General features: G+C 37.4%; 1 protein-coding gene across 1 annotated transcript in view; it reads right to left on the bottom strand.

Annotated features, from left to right (window-relative positions):
• LOC142338055 (uncharacterized) overlaps window positions 1–21,410 on the bottom strand; it is a 194,537-nt gene that overhangs the window by 34,518 nt on the left and 138,609 nt on the right. The window contains exons 13-14 of the mRNA XM_075387687.1: window positions 13,772–13,874; window positions 13,478–13,532 (exon numbers count right to left, since the gene is read on the bottom strand). Of these exons, the coding sequence (XP_075243802.1) occupies window positions 13,478–13,532; window positions 13,772–13,874 (158 nt within the window). The remainder of the gene's footprint in view (window positions 1–13,477; window positions 13,533–13,771; window positions 13,875–21,410) is intronic.

Here is a 21,410-nt window from a genome sequence, read left to right on the forward strand (position 1 = left end):
CGCATCGTGACGAAGTAGTTTCTTGTGTAAACAGTGACTTTTTAGTTTATTGTAGGATAAGTTTTTAGTTGATGGCTTCGTGAGCATATTTGAAAGTTCCGTTTTTGGCTTTCTTCCAAAATGTGCCTCAAATAGCGTTTTTTCTGTTGTTCTATTTAATATGAGTCTAATGTTTTCAATGATGTTAGCTAGTCTCGAGTTTAATGTTTCTGAACTCCAATTGGGGTCAATGTCTAATACCGCTAGGCGTCTTTTGACCGTTTAAATGAGTCGCTCTACCATACTTGTTCCTCGGTGGTCTCCAGCTGGAGCGAGGATTAGTTTTATGTTTCTATTCTTACAAAATATTTCATATTCATTCGCTTTGAATGCTTGAGCCTGATCGCATCTTATTGATCTAGGAATTCCACGTAGTCTGCAATATTTTTCTAAGTATTCTATGGCTGTTTCTGTATCGTAGTTATGAAATGTTTCCGCATGGGGAAATTGTGATAGGCGATCGACTATTACAGAGATGTAATTATTTTGTGTGCTATTTTTGTATGCAATTGGTCCTGCGAAATCCATTTGAATTTCTTCATTTAGTTCTTTTAGTTTAGGTAAGTTTCCTAATTGATTTTTTGACTTTTGACATGAGAGGTTTTAGTTTTTTACCTTTATCAGTACATTGACGACAGGCTTTGGCTTTCGATACTATCTCTGAGTGGATATGCGGCCACCACACTAGTTTTTCTAGGGCTAGCATCCCAACTTGTCCTGGATGTTTATGAAGGATAGTATCCAGTAATAGTTGTTTAAGCTCCACAGGAATAACTAATCGGTTATCGTACATTAAACAATTAGTAGGGGTTACGAATAAATCGCGTCTAATCCGAAAGTATAATGGATTTACTTTTTTCAGTTCGTCCCAATTTTGCGTTTTAACTAGATCCATGATAATTTTAAATTCTCGTTGTGAGACTTCTGAAAGGAATTCTTCATTGAAGACTTTGTTCAAATTTTCCTTAAAAGATGGAGTAGGTAAATCGTTATAGGCCTCAAATAATTCTATATCTTTCCTTTGGTCTACAGGGTCAAGGCCTTTGCCTTTTTTTGAGTTGTAATCTGTTTGGGTACTTGAATTTGTAAAAGATTTGGAATTGCTAGGTTGCTCCATTTGGAGTTTTTTGTTTGGGGCTCTGTATCTACGATTGATTGGAATGTTGAATGTATATTTTGTAGGATTCCGTCTAGTTGTTATTCCGACAATGTTTACGTTTAAAGATTTGTATATGATATCTTAAATTTTATAATTTGAGATGGGAAATTGAGAATTAATGTTCGACTGAATTGTACGCGTGTTATGGCAAGAAGCGTTGTTTGTTTTGCTGCTTACACGCTTTGGATTAGTTACGCCTTTTTTGACTTGTTTTGTGTCTGTGTTTTGATTGGATGGTTTATTTGCTCCATTTGGAGTCAGCGCATTGCGTAGTTAGAAAAATTTTATTTCTTCTATTGTAATAATTACGAAGTTTTTGTCTTCGTCTGAAGGGGGAATTGCTTCTCCTGTTGGATTTCTACTGATGTAGTCTGCAAATCCCATGTTTTTACCGGGTACGTGTTCCACTGAAAAAAGAAATGGTAATAAGCGATCAACCCATCGTGTTAATCTACTTTGGTATGTTTTGTTACCTCTATTTTCTTTGAGTGCTGTAAGTAGCGCCTGATAATCCGTTTGGAGTACGAATTATGTACCGTAAAGGTAGTATTTGAAATGTTCTAACGACTATACTACTGCTAGTAATTCTAACTCGTTAGTGCTATAGCGTGATTCGAGTGTGTTTAATAAACGACTTGCGAATGCGATTGGTTTCCATACATTGCCGAATTTTTGTTCTAGACACGCACCTAGACCTTTTTTGCTGGCACCTTTTTTGCTGGCAACTTTTTTTGAGTGCTGTAAGTAGCGCCTGATGATCCGTTTGGAGTACGAATTCTGTACCGTAAAGGTAGTATTTGAAATGTTCTAACGACCATAATACTGCTAGTATTTCTAACTCGTTAGTGCTATAGCGTGATTCGATTGTGTTTAAGAAACGACTTGCGAATGCGATTGGTTTCCATACATTGCCGAATTTTTGTTCTAGACACGCACCTAGACATTTTTTGCCGGCATCGCATCGAACTCTCTTTTGTTTTGATGTGTCGAAATGTTAGTTTTCTGTTGTTTGTTTTATTTGAGCTTTGATTTCATTGAATGCTTCTGTATGTTTATCTTTCCAGTCTATTTTGTTTTGTGATTTTGTGTTTGCTTTCAATAGCACTGGTCATAGTGGTTCTGAAAGTCTTGCCAGGTTTGGTATGAATTTTATTAGGTGTTGTATGCAACCCATAAACGATCTCAATTGTTTCAGCGTTTTCGCATTGGCAATATTTATGATTGAGTCACAATTTTGTTTTGTTGGGGTAACTCCACTTGGAGTGACTACGAAACCTAACCATATTATTTTTTCTTTTGCAAATTAACATTTCTGAAGGTCAATGGCTAGGTTTTCGTCGTTTAGCCTTCGCATAATTTTGTCTAACTCTTTTTCATCTTCTTCTAGTGTTCCTTTTGTAATGATTAGGATGTCCTCTAGGTATGCAAATTTTGATTTTATTTCATGTAATGTTTTTCTATAGTTTTTTGAAATGTAGCTGGCATGTTGGTCAGGCCATAGAATCCATTTTTGAATCTGTATGTTCCTGTGGCTCTTCCACCTAGTATGTTAAAGTTACAATATTTTTTGATATTCTCATCTAGTGGTATTTGGCTGTAGGCATATTTTAGATCGATTTTGGAGAAAAAGTATTGATCTGGTTTGTTTTTTCTTTCTGAAAGGAAGATTGCTACCGACTCCATTAAGTGGTCGATGCTTTGCATTTGATATTTGTTCTTATGGATGGCATCGTCTAGCTTTTTGGAGTCGAGAGCTATTTTCACCGTTTTATCTTTTTTAACTGTGATCACTACAGGACTTATGAATAGTTGGTCTGAGCATTCGTCTAGTTTTATGATTTATTTTTCGTCGATGAGTTTTTGTAATTCTTGTTCCACTTTGTAGAGTAAGTGTAATGGAACTCGTCTTCCTTTGTGTTGGGACGGGGTATATTGTGATTTAGATTGCAAGATAGATTTTGCAATATGGTTTTTGGAGCGTCCCAAACTTGTGAAAAGGTGTGGGTATTTGTTGAATATCCACTTTATGATGTTTTTCTCCGTTTGAATTTTTGAAATTAAGTCAATTGTCTTACCAGGTTTTTTGTGTGCGCTGAGTGTGATACCCAGTTTTGTAAGGATGTCTCTCCCCATTATGTTGTTCGTTCTGTTTTCTACTATTAACACTTTTCATGCTTTCGCTCTCCAGGATCTTGACTTTAGATTGATTGAGAGTACTCCTTTTATTTCAATGTTGTTGTTAGTGAAGCTTTTGTAAATTGTATTTTCCGCAATGTTTGGAATCTCCTTTTAGAGTTCGTTGGCTAACTCTTCGTTTATAAAAGACCTTGGAGAGCCGGTGTCTGCCAGCCATTGTAATTTGTGTGGGCCTGTTGACGTTTCCAGCCAGAGTTCTCCAAATGGCTCTTTGTTGACGTCTTAAATTAATATCTGCCCAATCCTCATGGAGTTCTTTTGTTAAAAGGGCGGTCTCGACATCTATGCTCTCCTCTGTTTGATCGCTTTCTGGTGTTTCTTGTTTTACATATTTTACTCCTCGTCTTTTCTGTTGTTGTTTGGATTGTGGGTATTGCTTGTTTGAGGGTCCACGTGGGGGTCGTCTTTCTGGCATTTTTGCAGTGCAGAGCGAATTATAGTGTCCCACTTTTTTGCAAATTTTGCATTGTATTTGTTTGGTTGGGCATGTTTGGAGATGCGCCAATGAAAATGTGTTTCCACATTTCCAACATGCAGATGATTTTTGTTGACCGTTTGATGTTTGTGGTCTGATCTGTTGGTTGTTGGCCGTTTGTGGTCTTGATTTATCTTGTCGGACGTAGGAGACCGTGTTCCAGCTCGTGTTTGCTTTTAGGATTTCCTGTTGGTTGGCCTGGCCTCTTTCTCTATTGATTGCATAATTAAGGGCCTGTTGTGGAGTTCGAACTTCCGAGAGTAGCTCCATTTGGATATTGGAACTTCTCATATTCGATATGAATATGTCTTTAACAAGGTCTTCTTCGAGTTTTTCGAATCTGCAGTGAGCTCCTATTTCGCGGAGTCGGCTGTAGAAGGTTTCGAGGGATTTGTCCGATTGTTGCATGGCTTTGAAACATTGAAAGTGATCAAACGTTGTATTTCGTGGCCTGGTGAATGTTAAGGCAAGTTCGTGGACCTTTTCATTAGTTGTGTAGCGTTCTATTTTTGTATGAAGATTTCTGTGGTGATAGGTTCTGCTGCCTTCTGATCCTAGGGAAAGATATATTAGGCTTTTGACCTTTAAGTCTGCGTCCTCCCAGGGGATTCTGTCTATCATCGGTCCTCTTTCTTCGATTTGCTTGCATTCGTTCTCCCAGTCCAATTTTCTGCGTTCATTTCGTTGTTCCCTCTGTCTTTCCTCGTCTTCAGTTTTTCTCTCGAAGGCTTCCTCGTATGTTGGGAGCGTTGGATAGAATAGCTCTTGTCGGTTTGAGTTTTAACAGTTTGTCAACTTTTAGGTTGTCTCTTGCCATTTTGGCAATTTTCAGTGTACCGAACCACGTATTACATTCTGACGGGGGATTATCCCCAGACTCCCAAAATACGGGTCCTCCGAGTGGAGTTTTTATTTGTGACTGCGCCATGTTATCCCGCGCGCTTTGTCCGGTGCATATAATTCCGTTTGGAGCGTCGAGTGACCTAGGATTGTATGATCCTTCACTTACCTTGCTTGATATCTCCGAATGGGTATTCCGGGAATCTTGTTCTCGGTATATGCTTGATCTGCTTAACTCCAGTTGGACTAGAGTGTGATCTTTTGTCTTTGAAAATAATTAAGTACAAAAATTTGTTTTGGCCACGAGTGACTGTTCTTTAAGACAGTTTCTATTCGTCTGCGCTTAGCAGACGTGTTGACTTGACACCACGTAAAAGTTACCTGCTACATTGCAGGCATTCAAATGAACAACGAACAGAAACTCCTTTTGGAGATAACGTATGTACAATACAGTTAGTTATATGATTATAAGTGTTTATATGATAAGATAATAAATACTTTTAGTGCTTGGTTTTATAAGGAGTTTTGATGATGCGGCTAAACCAGTATCACAATAATAATAAAATTAATAAACAATAATAATAATAATAATAATAATAATAATAATAATAAAAATAATAATAATAATAATAATAATAATAATAATAATAATAATAGTAATAAAAATAATGTTATTCATAATAATAATAATTAATAATAATAACATTAATAAAAATAATAATAATTATTAAAATAAGTAAAAAACTTAATGATAATAATGATAATAATAAAATCAAAAGTAATGATAATAATAATAGTAATAAAAATAATAATAATAATAATTATTATTATTATTATTTTTATTATTATTATTATTATTATTATTATTATTATTATTATTATTATTATCATTATTATTATTATTATTATTATTATAAAAATAATTACAGAAAAATAAATAGTAATAATAATAGTAATAATAATCAGAATAATAATAATAATAATAATAATAATAATAATAAAAATAATAGTAATAAAATAATAAGTATAATAATAATAATAATAATAATAATAATAATAATAATAATAATAATAATAATAATAATAATAATAATAATAGTAATAATAATAATAATAATAATAATAATAATAATAATAATAATAATAATAATAATAATAATAATAATAATAATAATAATAATAATAATAAAAATAATAATAAGAAAAATAGTAAAATAAAAACGTATTAACGTCTAGCAAATTGCTCTACAAAAACCGGCGAGCGGTCAGCTCCGTCAATAGATAGGCACTGTTTAGTGAGACTAGCTTTACTTTAATTTGGAGGGGCGTGAGGTGGGCGCTGCTGTTGGGGAGTTCACAGTAGCAGGTGGAAAGGTAATCGGCAGTGGGGGGGGGGGGCTGGGGCAACGGTGGGAGGGGATATTTGGCTGCACTGTGGGAGGGGTTTCTAATAACCCCCTTCACACCATAGGTATAAGCCTTTAAAATGGTTTCTGTGAATCACATACTTTGTGAAGTGAGCTATAAGGCTCTAAGAGAACCTAATGCCCACTGGGCGCTTTCTGCTTATCCCGTTTTTGAAGAAAAACAGTGAAATGGGTCAGATTAAAAATCCGTAAGTTAAAAAATGGCCTAAAGAGACAAACAGGACTAACTTAAACGCTACAAACTTCGTTGGAGAGCAATTAAAAAAGGCCACGCTATGGCAATCAGCCGAATTGGAAAACAAAGCGAAAATAAATTACTAGTGCGGGTCGGTGGACGCGCTGCACCGAGTAAGCTGACATGCGAATTCAGCAATACATCCCACAAAACATCAGTGGCACAGTCATGAACAAAGTCCTCTTTTGCGCTTTAACATATTTAGAAAACAGTAATATAGAAAGAAAACAGAGAGACAAAAATTACAAGAACAGTTTTCAGATTTCACAGTGCAAAAATTCCAAAGCCGTTTTTTGTCCCTGGAGTTCTATTATCTAATTCATTGGCAGGATTTAAAAAGTTCCGTTGGTTAGTAATGATCGTTGAAATCAGAAATGGACAAAATTATTCAAAAATTTTAAAATCAATTGCAAATTTGAACAAAATCATGCTAAAACTCGTAATTTTAGTGTCTTCAGAACCCCTTCATTGTCCCAAAAGACTATCCTCTATCTCAATTTTAGGCCTTAAAGAGTCTAACTGGTTCACAAAGATTCAAAAACTTAGAACATGATCATAATATTCAAAAAATTTAAGTTATCAAAGTTTTGCTAAAACTCAAGTCAATGAAATTTTAATAACCATTCCTTTGTCTCTAGAAACTATGCAGCAGCTTAACAACACGGAAAAAAACTCCTTAGACACAAAAAAGAAATACGAATATTTTTCAAACATTGCTTACGTTCGGGCTAATAAAGTCCTCATAACATTCCATTACTTCTAGAAACCTTTCAGTAATATTTTATCAACACTAGAAGAGGTTCCGTAGCTCTTTAGTCTGGAGAAACAAAATGACAGCAAACAAAAAAATGACAGCAAAATTCAAAAACCTTGAAAATAAACGAGGGTGCCCCCTACCATTGGTTAAGTGCGCAAGCAACACAAAACCGCCGGTCATTAGTCTCCAGACCTTCGAGGTTGGCATAGATCAAGAAGGATGACTCCCGCTAGGGGGCGTTGGAGGAGCCGCAATGTGGGGCCCCTCCATACGGGTTAGAGGTACTTCGGGCCATAGGGCCTCTAGTCCATTTTTTTCACCAATCGGGCAGTTCTTGGTGTACGACCATCTGTGTTTGGCCGAGCAGTGGTTCTGAACACTTTTGATGAGCGTATATGTCCTGGGACATAGCGGGCACTGAAATTCCGCCTCATCTTTTTGTTGTCTCAGTGTGTTCCCACTCAGTTCAGTGCTCTGTGGTTCTGCTTTTGATTCCTCAGTGACATTGTTACTTTCAACTATTGTACACTGAGGGTGCGATTTTTTCACGTGGTCAAGCCACCATCTGATTTGCTTGTATGTCATTTTGCAGCCCGTAGCTGGACATACCATTGGCGCGTTTATGGGTTTATTTGCTTGGAAAGGAGTCATATCCAATCCTTCGCCACTTTCAGAGTGGTCGTTTCTCGGATGTCTTCGCATCTCTTTTAATGTTGCAAAGTGCCTTGCACAGTTTCCAATCTCACAAGCAACAATTTGTTCTCTCGTGCCCACTGATTTCACTTGAGTATTTGGGTTCGACGAATACTCTATTTTTGATGGATTTCTTGTCCATTCATCAGTATCTCTTACACAGAGTCTCTCTAGATCAAGTTTGAGTGCACGTATCCAATCTTTGGAGTACGTCTTTCTCCTTCGCGTTATGAACTAATCATCTTGCAGCTTCTTGAGACTCAGACAAACCTTCGCTCTTCTTACTGCGAGTTCTATCTTGATGTCTCTCAGAGGGACTTTCAGTGCAAGGACTTCAGATGTGTAAGTTTTCTTGCTGCATGTCTTAAGGACCATTCGACGGGCTTTGTTGAGAACAGCGCCCATTTTGTCAATGTCCTTCTCTCGCGTTATGGCTGTTTCCAGCCCATACAGCAGTATTGGCTTGACACACATTTCAATTAGCCGACATTTTATTCTCATTGTGAGAGTAGAGCTGACTAGCGCAGGTCTCATTTTCACGATAGCTATTCTAGCTTTAGTGCAGTTTCTCTTCACAGCGGCCTCAAAATCAGATTGGCCATTTAGTATCGATCCCAGATACTTAAACTCAGTGACTTCTTTCAGTCTTTTGCCCTGGAGGGTGACATTACATGCTTTTTTCATGTTTAATGTCATTACTTCTGTCTTTATAAATGAAATTTCCATGCCGGCTTTCTCCACCTCCAGGCTGAGTTTATTCAATTTGCTCTGCGCTTGCTGCTCACTTTTTCCTAGTATCACCAGGTCATCTGCATACGCTAGATGATCTTTTTGGGCTTGACTCATTTTGCAGACAATATCAAATATTTAGCTAAATATTTGTGGACCGATGACACATCCTTGTCTGACCCCTCTTTCTAATTTGAATTTGATCTTTGAGTCTAGTTCCCCGTGAGCATTTTCATGTATTTGCCATATTAGGCTTCTGAGGGGGTTTTCAACTTCGAAAGCTTTCAGAGATGTCATCATGGCATCTCTATCGACCGAGTCAAAAGCTTTGACAAGGTCGATGAAGACCATCACTAATTCTTCTCCAGATTCTCTAGAGTCTTGAATGACCTCTCTCAATCCCCAGATTGCTTGCAGAGTGCTTCTTCCCTTTCTGAAGCCAAACTGAAACTTGTCCAGTTTGTGATCTGTTCTCAATTCAACTCTGCTTTTGATAATTTTGCATAGAAGCTTTCCTTCGGCTGCAAGCATAAATAAGGACCGATAGTTGTTCGGGTCTGTCTTCAGCCCTTTCTTGAACAAATTAAAGACTTCCGCGTCCTTATATTCCTGGGGTACTTTCGTTCTTTCTGCCCAGATGCTTTGGAACACTTTTGTGAGAAGAGGACTCAACTCCTTCTCAAGCGCTTTCAGCATTTCTGGAACAATGCCACTCTTCCCAGGTGCTTTCCCACATTTCAGGGTTCTTAAGGTTGTTCTAACCTCGGCCTCATTGGGCTCTTTGCAGAAGTCTTCAGAACTATTCGGATCCTTCGAGAGGGCTTCTAGCACCGTGGCATTTTGAGTCAGTCGTTGCTTGAACAGCTTCTGATAATGTTCTTGAAACTGACTTTTGCTGGGGCCGCTCATTTTCTTGTTACGCTCGAACCAGGTTACCCTGTGAGTTCGTAACGTCTCTTTCAATATTTTATAGGCCATTCTGGTTTCATTATCATCAAGCTGTTTTTCAAACCTTTTAAGGTTTGTCTTGACTGCTCTTTCTTTGCATTCAGAGGTGATTCTTTTCACTTCTCTGTTCAATTGATCTCGTTCGATCTTTCTGCTCTCTGCTCTCTCAGAAAGGTACAGCTTATGAGCTACCTTTCTCTTTCGAAGTGTTTCCACTTCGCTCGGCGTTAGCTGAGCAGTCCAGCAGTCAGTTTTTATCAACAGAGTCTCTTCAGCGAGCTCATGATTGTTGATTACTTCTGTTAACACATTAGTTACAGTGTTAACTTTTCTAAGATTCAAGATCTTAGTTCTGAGAACATTTTTCAGCTTTTCAAGCTCAGGAGCTGATCGAAGGATAGAGTAGCACTTGCTACGCACAACATTCAGCAGCTTTTGCGCTTTCGCAGATTTCCTTGGATTCCTTTGGCCATTTTTCAATGCATACTATCAGCATTGCATGATCGGAGTCCAGACTATCCTCCCAAGAGCTTCTCACGTCTCTTACTCTGAGATGTTTTGCTGCCGACAACTTCGTCAGTGCATAATCTTTCAGAGACAGCTCCTTGGTTCTCGGATGTCTCCATGTGCACTTCCGCCCATCGGACTTCAAGAAGAAAGTATTTTCGACTCTCAACTTTTGTTCAGTGACAAATTCAGCAAGGAGCAAACCATTCTGGCTACTCTCATCACTTGCTGCTGCCTTCCCGATCTGTCTTGGCAGATGGTCATTCAGATCTAGGCCAATTGCTGCATTAAGGTCTCCCAAAATGAGCATATTTTCATAACAGATCTGGTGTGAACTCCGAGTGCATTCCGCCAATTCCTTTAAGTATGCTGCATACTCACTTTCATCAGCATTTTCATTTGGGGCATAGGTAACAACCAATTTCAATCTTGCACCCGCTGTTTCAATGAATGCTTTCGCATTTCTTTCCGAAACTGGTATGAATTTAATCATCTTCACCAGTTTTGTGTCGTAGATCACACCGACACCAGCTGATGTTCGTTTTGCATCATATGTTACACCACTGTTGTTTAGTGTGTAGTCACCATATATGCTTTCATCACAACCTCGAAGGTGTGTTTCATTTAGCGCGAACAGTCTAATTCGTCGCTTTTTCGTAGTTTCAGTGAGCACGAAGATGACTCTCTCATTGCAAAGTGACATGCAATTCCACTGACCTATTTTCATAATGTCGAGTGAAGAAGGCCGTACTATCCTCTTCCGATAGTCACCATGGCCGTGAGAACTGGTTAAGGTCCTCGAGTCGCTCCCTTTCGCAGTCTGATTTTTCTTTGATCCATTTTTAGCTTTGGTGTCTCGCCAAGGTGGCTTGCTAGACAAATCCAGGGCAACCCTCCCTCTTTATCCGGGCTTGGGACCGGCTATTGGTTTTTAGTGGGTTGCCCTCAACGCGCTGTTACCCCCACTATTTGAAGGTGCCCTAAGCACTGTTACCCTCCAGCACCAATAGGCTGAGGTTAGAAGAAGAGAGAGAGAGAGAGAGAGAGAGTGAGAGAGATAAAACACGAAAGAGAAAGAAGGAGAAAAAACCCCAACCGACAGGAAGAGAGAGCTGAGAACATTTTGCATGATGGGATTCGACTCTGCAACTTTTAGTTTTCTAATCTTGTTGGAAATTAATTCAAATTGAACAAAAACAGATAAGTGCAAAATTGAGCAAAAAGATTGCCAGATTTGGCAGTGAAAAATGTTCACAGCCCTTTTCTATCTCCGGAGTTCTGTCTTGGAGCCCATCTGCAAGACTGAAAAAATTTCGTTGGCTAGTAATGATCGTTAAACTGAGAAAAAGACAAATATTCAAAGACTTTGAAAACCGTTGCATATTTTAAAAAAGTCTTGATAAAATTCAAGATATCAATATCTTCAAAACCATTTCAATGTTCCAAGAGGCTATCCAGTATACCTATCTCATGCTCCAATTAGGTTCACCGATTCATAAAGATCCATAAACTTGGGACATGATAAAAACTTTCCAAAAATTTGGAAAAATGTTAAATTTTCTCCAGAAACAGCTAAAACTGGAGCATCTAAATGTTGAAAAACATTCCATTTATGTTACATTTAATCAGCAGCTTACAATCAAACCTTGGAGGAGGTCTCTGCGCACATGGAGCCGGAAAAATATTCAATAGTATTAAATAAACTTGAAAAAAATTCAAAAACTTTATTTAAAAAATTGCCTGAAATCGTGACTATAAAATCTTGCAAAAAAGTCCATTAAACCGAGAAACTACGCAGTAACTTATTATCAAACCCTAGAGGAGGTTCCTTGGCTCGTGAGTTTATAGAAACATCAAAAATTGCAAAAATTTTTCAAAACTTGAAAAAAATGAAAGTTTTTTAAAATTGCTAAATTTTGTGAAATTAAAAAAATTTGAAAAAAAAATCGAACCGAAAACAAATCGAATAGGGGGTTTTCTAGTCCTTGGGTCTGGAAAAACATGAACAAAGACAATAAATGTCAAAAAATTGACCAAGTGCAGGTTTTGCCAAAAAAAGCTAAAACTTTTAATATTAAAATGTTGAAACCATTCCATTACCACTAGAAACTATGCAGTAGCCTTTATTGAAAACATAGAGGAGGTTTCTCGACACCTAGGGCTGACAAAACTCAAAAAATGACAGATATTTTCAAAAAACTTAGTCGAAAATTAGTATAAATTTGCGTGTTTTTGTTTAGAGTACCAATTATATAGCTCTTAAAATGGTCACCAAAAGAACTTATGTCCTTTAAAAGACACTTGTCAACTTGAACCAGCCTCAACTTTAGACTGATCCAACAAAAAACCCGAAAAATATCGAAAAAAAAAACGAAAATTTGCAACATTTTGTGCTCAAAAACTTCAAAAATGACATTTTAACCTTAAAATACGGCCTTCCCATTAGCTTCACCACAATAAGCATTTGCGGGACTACTAAAGGCGACTAAGGGACGCTAATGGAGCTTAATGTCCGCTGGGCGCTACCTTGTTGTCCCGTTTTTAAGGACAAAAAGTGAATGAGTCAGACAAAAATTGGTCAAGCGAAATATCGCTTAAAAAAGACCAACAGGACTGACTTAATTGCCACAAACTTTGTTTGAGAGCAATTAACAAAATTCTTAGACCATTACAGGCTAATATACACAACTAAAATTCTTGCAAGATCTTAAAACAGAGTTTTTTTATCATGCTACACTCTTCGGAACAAAAGAAGCAACCAATTTATTCCATCGACCCCAAACTTATTTATCGTATTATATATTCTCCAATTTTGCTCATTTAGTTTCATTTTTTTCTCATGAATTTGCAAATTCTGCGATCAATTTTTCACAATCGTGGGATTTATGCAGTCAACTCTTCTTTTCTCGTTCATATTTTTCGCTGGTTTTGCTCATTTTTACGTTTGGCCGGAAAAAAGAGGGGCCACTCAAGCGGTAGGAATTGACGCCATTCAGAGTCAACGTGCTATACAACATGGCTGAACGGTCCGCCATTTTTGAATTTTGTACAATTTCAAAAGGAACAGAAATTGAAAATTACCCTTAAAAAGAAACTGGAGGCGAGATCTCAAAACAGAAACATTCAAAACCTATACGTTCTAGAAAATTTTGATCGCCTGACCTGAGTGTCATAGCAGTTCAGTCCTGAATCATAGATTTTTCGTCTTATTTTTTATATTGATCAGAGTTCTGATCATATGTCATCTAATTGGTATTTCTTGGTAAATAAGTTCAGGCTGCCCATGTTTAGTGAAATGATACGTTCAGATTATATGACACAGTCCTAAACCATAGTTTTACTATTGGGATATAATGATTCAGTTGTTGAAGTCTACGACAATCGGAGCAGGGTCGGAAATAGAGGAAATGCAAAGGCCCTTCTCACCTTTCGAGAACCAATCGACTACCCCGTTTATAAAAATGCCGACTACCTGCGATGACTTTCGATGGTAGGAGAACTCCTCTTCTGACCAGCTTCATCAACGTCTAAACGATATCAAGATAAAAAATCAGGCAAGAACTGCTATCTCAAATACCTCTTTTCATCATTTTATCATTTTTTTCAAATACAGGGACCAATAAGTTAATTGACCGAGAATCGTTTAACAACAAAAATCATTCATCATAATTATTCAATGCAATTATCTTGAGCAATTTGTCCTAACTTCCATTGAGGCAAACAATCTTCAAGTGATATAATGGAAACCCCTTTTTTCCTTCACTACCTATGTCAGTGGTTCTCAAGTTCTCTGGACGATCCACTTCAGAAGCTGCGTATGATCGCCTCGCACTCGTCTCCGGTGAACTTCTTGGCTGAGCGTATCTTCTCTGAAGACTCAGGCAGTGGTAATTGGAGGTATCTTAGGCCTAACTCAAAGGAAAATTCAGCACTGAATAAGAAAAATCAGAAATTTATAACAAAAGGTTAAGTGCTGAAGGTTATAACAACAGGGCGCAGTGCTGAGTTAAATCTGAAAAAAATCTGAAGTGAAGAGCAAACTTTCTTTGAAACCAAGGTCGAGGTGACCAGTAATGGTCGACAACTAAATAAGTCCGACTAACGCCGCCCGGACCGAACTCCAAGTCTATATCAGTACTAGGCAAGTCTAAATCCAAGTCTTTTTTAGGTTTCCAGTACTGGGCAAGTCTAAATACAAGTCTGCCAAGTCTTAACCAAGACTTGGATAACACTTGGAAGTTGATTCCCAAGTCAAAACCAACTTTTCAAAAAATTTCGAGTGAAATTTTCGAATTCAAAAAAATTTCGCAATGTGCCACGATTTTGGCATTACTTTTTGGCCACTTTCCCGGGGTGCTAGAAAATGATGCCGGGTGAATACCAAATTGTTTATTGGGTGTTTATTAGCACCCTGGGAGGGTCTATTGAGGGTATTTCAGGTGTTTTGGGCCGTTTTCAGCCATTTCTCAGCCGTTTGGAACCGAATTTTAGCCGAAAATCAACATATAAATTTCAGATCTTGAAATGTCTGGGTATTCGAATCAAGGAAAAGTTATGAAGAAGACTGTGAGGGTTCCCATGCTGTCAAGGGGCCCAGTTTTACAAAGTTGTGGAAACCTGGTTGATAATAGTGGTAATCTGTCACGAAATATGGGTCAAAATGGGGACGAAAATGGGCATGTGACAATGCCAGTGCCGGTGTACAGATTGGCACAAGTGCCAGTCCTGCCCTCTGTTAGTTTAGCAGTGTATCAGTGTTTCCTGGACATACCAGGCATGCCATGGGCATGGGCATGGGCATATTTTGGTATATTTTGGTGACATATTGGGTGGCATGTGGGCATTTCGGCGATATTCATATGGTAAAATTATACGGTGCTCAGTACCTAATTTCTCATCAACCAGTGATCCAAACTTAATGTGCTATATATAGTTTTAAAGCTTAGATAATAGCGGTCTCAATGAGCTATGTCCCGTTTAATTTGACTCAAAATTGATGGAGTTATTAAAGATTTGGCGTTGTGACACCCGAAAATCTTAGGTATGCACGATGGCCCATCGTTATTAACTTTTTATTGAGTGAATCGATCTGGATGATTTTTTGATATGAATAGGCCTATCATCTGTTCTAACAAACAATATATGTGTGAGCTTGATTGGCATTTTATAGAAAATTGTATTAATCCTGATCTGGGTCAAAAACGAAAAAAAAAGCTCTGATCCCTTTATATCTCGAATACGATGCCTCTATTTTCTTTTTCTTGTTCTTCTTTAGTTGTTTCTTTTTCGTTTTGACCCAAAAACCGGCCATTCGTACATTACTGGCATTAAAAAATGTATTATTCCTGCTCTGGGTCAAAAACGAAAAAAAATCAGTTCTGATGCCTTTGTATCTCGAATACGATGCCTCTATTTTCTTTTTCTTGTTCTTCTTTAGTTTTTTTTTCGTTTTGACCCAAAAGCCGATCATTCATACTTTACTTGCCATAAAAAATGGTATTAGTCCTGCTCTGGGTCAAAAACGAAAAAAAAATCAGCTCTGATGCCTTTATATCTCGAATACCATGTCTCTAATTTCCTTTTCTTGTTCTTCTTTAGTTGTTTTTTTTTCGTTTTGACCCAAAAACCGACCATTGGTACTTTACTTGCCTTAGAAAATTGTATTATTCCTGCTCTGGGTCAAAAACGAATAAAAATCAGCTCTGATGCCTTTATATCTCGAATAGGACGCCTTTATTTTCAAATACGATGCTCATATGTTTCTTTAATTTTATCGGTGTTTTTGTATTTTTTGGTCGCTTGTGACCAATTGAGTGTTGACGGACCCTGATTATCTCTGAGCTTTTAGAATAAGTTGAGGCGTTTTTGACGTTTCCCCGGCTATTTTAGGCGTTTTTTTCGGCTATTTTTGACGGTTTTTTCGGCTATTTTTGACGTTTCCCCGGCTATTTTTGACGTTTTTTTCGGCTATTTTTAAGGTTTTTTACAACTTTTTTTGACGTTTTTTTTCGGCTATTTTTGACGTTTCCCCGGCTAGTTTTGACGTTTTTTTCGGCTATTTTTGACGTTTTTTTCGGCTATTTTTGACGTTTTTTTCGGCTATTTTTGACGTTTCCCCCGGCTATTTTTGACGTTTTTTTCGGCTATTTTTGACGTTTCCCCGGCTATTTTTGACGTTTTTTTTCGACTATTTTTGACGTTTTTTTCGGCTATTTTTGACGTTTTTTTCGGCTATTTTTGACGTTTCCCCGGCTATTTTTGACGTTTTTTTCGGCTATTTTTGACGTTTTTTTTTCGGCTATTTTTGACGTTTCCCCGGCAATTTTTGACGTTTTTTTCGGCTATTTTTGACGTTTTTTTCGGCCATTTTTGACGTTTTTTTCGGCTATTTTTGACGTTTCCCCGGCAATTTTTGACGTTTTTTTCGGCTATTTTTGACGTTTTTTTCGGCTATTTTTGACGTTTTTTTCGGCTATTTTTGACGTTTCCCCGGCTATTTTTGACGTTTTTTTCGGCTATTTTTGACGTTTCCCCGGCTTTTTTTGACGTTTTTTTCGACTATTTTTGACGTTTTTTTCGGCTATTTTTGACGTTTTTTTTTCGGCTATTTTTGACGTTTCCCCGGCAATTTTTGACGTTTTTTTCGGCTATTTTTGACGTTTTTTTCGGTTATTTTTGACGTTTTTTTTTTCGGCTATTTTTGACGTTTCCCCGGCAATTTTTGACGTTTTTTTCGGCTATTTTTGACGTTTTTTTCGGCCATTTTTGACGTTTCCCCGGCTATTTTTGACCCTTTTATTCGGCTATTTTTGATGTTTTTTTCGGCTATATTTGACGTTTCCCCGGCTATTTTTGACGTTTTTTTCGGCTATTTTTGACGTTTTTTCCGGCTATTTTTGACGTTTCCCCGGCTATTTTTAACGTTTTTTTCGGCTATTTTTGACGTTTTTTTCGGCTATTTTTGACGTTTCCCCGGCTATTTTTGACTTTTTTTTCGGCTACTTTTGACGTTTTTTCCGGCTATTTTTGACGTTTCCCCGGCTATTTTTGACGTTTTTTTCAATTGTCAAGTCTAAAATCAGACTTGGATTTAGACTTGCCAAGTCTAAAATCAGACTTGGATTAGACTTGCCAAGGCTAAAATCAGACTTGGATTAGACTTGCCAAGTCTAAAATCAGACTTGGATTTAGACTTGCCAAGTCTAAAATCAGACATGCCCGGGCCGAGGAATTTGGCCAAAATTATGTAAGATCAGCGGCAACTAGCGTTGACAAGTCGGAAAATTCACCGCAATTTTCATACATAATTTTGCGTTGAATGCGTTGAATTTAAAGACAAAAATTCAACGCATTCAGCGCAAAATTATGTAAGAAATGGCGGTGAATTTTCCAACTTGTCAACGCTAGTTGCCGCTGATCTTACATATTTAGCGTTGAATTTAGCGTAGATCTTACATATTTAGCGTTGAATTTAGCGTAGATCTTACATATTTTTGCGTTCATCTTACAAAAAATCAACGCGTAGAACTCTTGGTATGGGACTCGAACCACTGACCTCCTGTTTACTTGTCGCCTCTTGTACCATTGCGCCACCGTACCTTGGTTTACTTATGAGCCGCAATCCTTATAAAGCGTAGATCTTACATATTTTGCGTTGAATTTAGCGTAGATCTTACATATTTCGCGTTGATTTTAGCGTAGACCTTACATATTTTGCATTGAATTTGGCGTAGAACTTGCTTATATTTCGTTGAATTTAGCCTAGATCTTACATATTTTTCGTCAAATTTAGCCGAGATCTTACATAATTTCAACGTATTCAACGCATTTATCATGTGAGAAGTACTGGGAAAAATTTAAATTTTTTTTAATGTTTTGAAAAAAATTTGAATTCCTAAATTGGTCTGAAATGGTTTTTGCACCGTAAGAGAGCGAATGGTTATTTTTTGCTGACTTCATTTTTCTCAATCGTGAAGTATAGGGGTCGAAACAGTAAAAAAATTAATTTTTTGAAAAAAAACTATAAAAGAGCACTAAAAAAGACTTCTTGTTACTCACCTTTGGAGTATAGGGTTCGAAATAGTAAAAATATAATTTTTCGAAAAAAACCTTGAAAAAGTTTTGAAATCGTAAAATGGTCTCAATTTTTTTGCAATGAACAACCGACTTTTATGATCTCTAGCCACCTAAAAATTAAACCAATCCCCCTCCGCCCTCCCCCCCTTCCCCCCAACAACACCCCCTACCCCCTCACACTCCAACGCTAAATATGTAAGATCTACGCTAAAATTCAACGCTAAATATGTAAGATCTACGCCAAAATTCAACGCAAAATTATGTAAGATTAGCGTTGAATGCGTTGAATTTATGTAAGATCAACGCTAAATTCAACGCTAAATATGTAAGATCTACGCCAAAATTCAACGCAAAATTATGTAAGATTAGCGTTGAATGCGTTGAATTTATGTAAGATCTACGCTAAAATTCCACGCTAAATATGTAAGATCTACGCCAAAATTCAACGCAAAATTATGTAAGATTAGCGTTGAATGCGTTGAGTTTATGTAAGATCTACGCTAAATTCAACGCTAAATATGTAAGATCTACGCTAAAATTCAACGCAAAATTATGTAAGATTAGCGTTGAATGCGTTGAATTTATGTAAGATCTACGCTAAATTCAACGCTAAATATGTAAGATCTACGCCAAAATTCAACGCAAAATTATGTAAGATTAGCGCTGAATGCGTTGAATTTATGTAAGATCTACGCTAAAATCAACGCTAAATATGTAAGATCTACGCCAAAATTCAACGCTAAATATGTAAGATCTACGCCAAAATTCAACGCAAAATTATGTAAGATTAGCGTGGAATGCGTTGAGTTTATGTAAGATCTACGCTAAATTCAACGCTAAATATGTAAGATCTACGCTAAAATTCAACGCTAAATTTTGTAAGATTAGCGTTGAATGCGTTGAATTTATGTAAGATCTACGCTAAATTCAACGCTAAATATGTAAGATCTACGCTAAAATTCAACGCTAAATATGTAAGATCTACGCCAAAATTCAACGCAAAATTATGTAAGATTAGCGTTGAATGCGTTGAATTTATGTAAGATCTACGCTAAATTCAACGCTAAATATGTAAGATCTACTCTAAAATTCAACGCTAAATATGTAAGATATACGCCAAAATTCAACGCAAAATTATGTAAGATTAGCGTTGAATGCGTAGAATTTATGTAAGATCTACGCTCAAGCGTAGATCTTACATAAATTCTACGCATTCAACGCCAATCTTACATAATTTTGCGTTTTTTAGCGTTGACACCTCGGCCCGGGTGGATTATACTTGCCAAGTCTAAAATCAGACTTGGATTTAGACTGCTAAGTGTAAAAAGTGACATGATCATGGTTCTGAATCAGTAATGAAATAAGACTTGGATTTAGACTTGCCCAGTACTGAAATTGACTTGGTCAGGGCGGACATATTGCTCCTCTCAAACGACTGAATGTGGACCTAAATTCGAGGTAAGAACGAGCGAGTTAAGACTATTTCTGCATATCTTCTGGGTGCGTCTGATTTTAACGATTGCATATAACTGCGAAATGACCTGAAACAGTACTGGTAATCCCTGACAGTTAGTTGTGGAACTGGTTTTTTCTCTCATATTGTTTCATCTTTGTAATTGAGAAGCACTGTGACATTGTCTTTTTTCACATTAAGAAGCTGATGTAATGTTAGAAAACACGCCTAAGTTATTGTAACTCTCGGACAAAAAAATTACCCAGCATTTGAACCGTGAATATTTGATCATACGAAATTCATCACAAGAAATTTTTTGTATAGGAACTTTGCGGAACCAATGAAAAACGCATCAAAAATTGGCGAAAAATGCAGATAACAATATCATGAAAAACTAATTTATAGCAAAAGTATAAAACATCGTTTTTCACGGGTTAGAAAATGAATTAAAAAAAACAACAAGTAAAGCAATATTGAAAGCTTCTGCAAAACCTTCCTAATGGTGTCTATAGGTCAATAAAAACATTAGCTGAATGTTACCCAGGTTGAGGTCCCAGACGGAAAGTCGATATGTCCAGACCCAGATGAACGCACGACGGGGGTGTCGTGCGTTCAAACTTACATGGTCTGGAAACAAGGAAAAACGCACGAAAGTCTGATCATGAACGCACGAATAGTCTGGTGAACGCACGAAAGTCTGATCATGAACGCACGAATAGTCTGGTGAACGCACGAAAGTCTGATCATGAACGCACGAATAGTCTGGTGAACGCACGAAAGTCTGATCATGAACGCACGAATAGTCTGGTGAACGCACGAAAGTCTGATCATGAACGCACGAATAGTCTGGTGAACGCACGAAAGTCTGATCATGAACGCACAAATAGTCTGGTGAACGCACGAAAGTCTGATCATGAACGCACGAATAGTCTGGTGAACGCACGAAAGTCTGATCATGAACGCACGAAAGTCTGGACATGAACGCACTAAAGGTCTGATGAACGCACAATTTTTTTGTGCGTTCATCAGACTTAAGCGCGTTCATGTCCAGACTTTCGTGCGTTCATGATCAGACTTTCGTGCGTTCACCAGACTATTCGTGCGTTCATGATCAGACAAAAAACTAACCTTTTATGCTTGTAGATGCCCATTGAAGATGAAGACGCCAGAGGGTTCCATCAGTCCACAAATCCACATATAAAGTCTTTTTTTACGTCAGGTACATGAACATCTTTCTACTAATAGGAGACATGCCTTTTTTTGCTATGGTGAGCAAAATTTAAGGTGTCTAACTATCAATATTAAGAATATAATGAACCTCTAATAAGACTTTTTTTGAAAATTAAGACTTCTTTTGACACTCAATCAAGAAAGCTGAAATCAACAAAAACATAAATCCTACATCATAAACACACATCATAGACTCAAACCAAAAGACCGAAGCGAGAGACGAGCGAGACAACGCGAGAGACGAGCGAGAGAACGCGAGACAACGCGAGAGACGAGCGAGAGAACGCGAGACGAGCGAGAGATTGCGAGACGATAGCGAGAGAACGCGAGACACGAGCGAGAGACGAAAACAGGGGCGAGAGAAAGAGGGGAGGAGGGGAGAGCACCGAAAAATCTTGATGCCCGAAAGGCGTCCCACCCATTTTTAACTCTATATTTTTGATTTTTTTAAAAAAAAAAACCGTACGCAAAACTAACTTTTTTGTTCTAGACAAGCTATACCGGAAATTTTTTTGCTCTACACTCTAAATACACATGGGATACTCCATACCAAGTTTGGTTCAATTTGGACAACTCCTTGATCCGATAAAACTTCTATATTTTTGAAAATAGAATAAGCGAATAAGTCGAAATTTCCGTATGAAAA

Source organism: Convolutriloba macropyga, chromosome 4 (assembly GCF_964194025.1).
Source record: "Convolutriloba macropyga chromosome 4, txConMacr16.3, whole genome shotgun sequence".
Taxonomy (NCBI): domain Eukaryota; kingdom Metazoa; phylum Xenacoelomorpha; order Acoela; family Convolutidae; genus Convolutriloba; species Convolutriloba macropyga.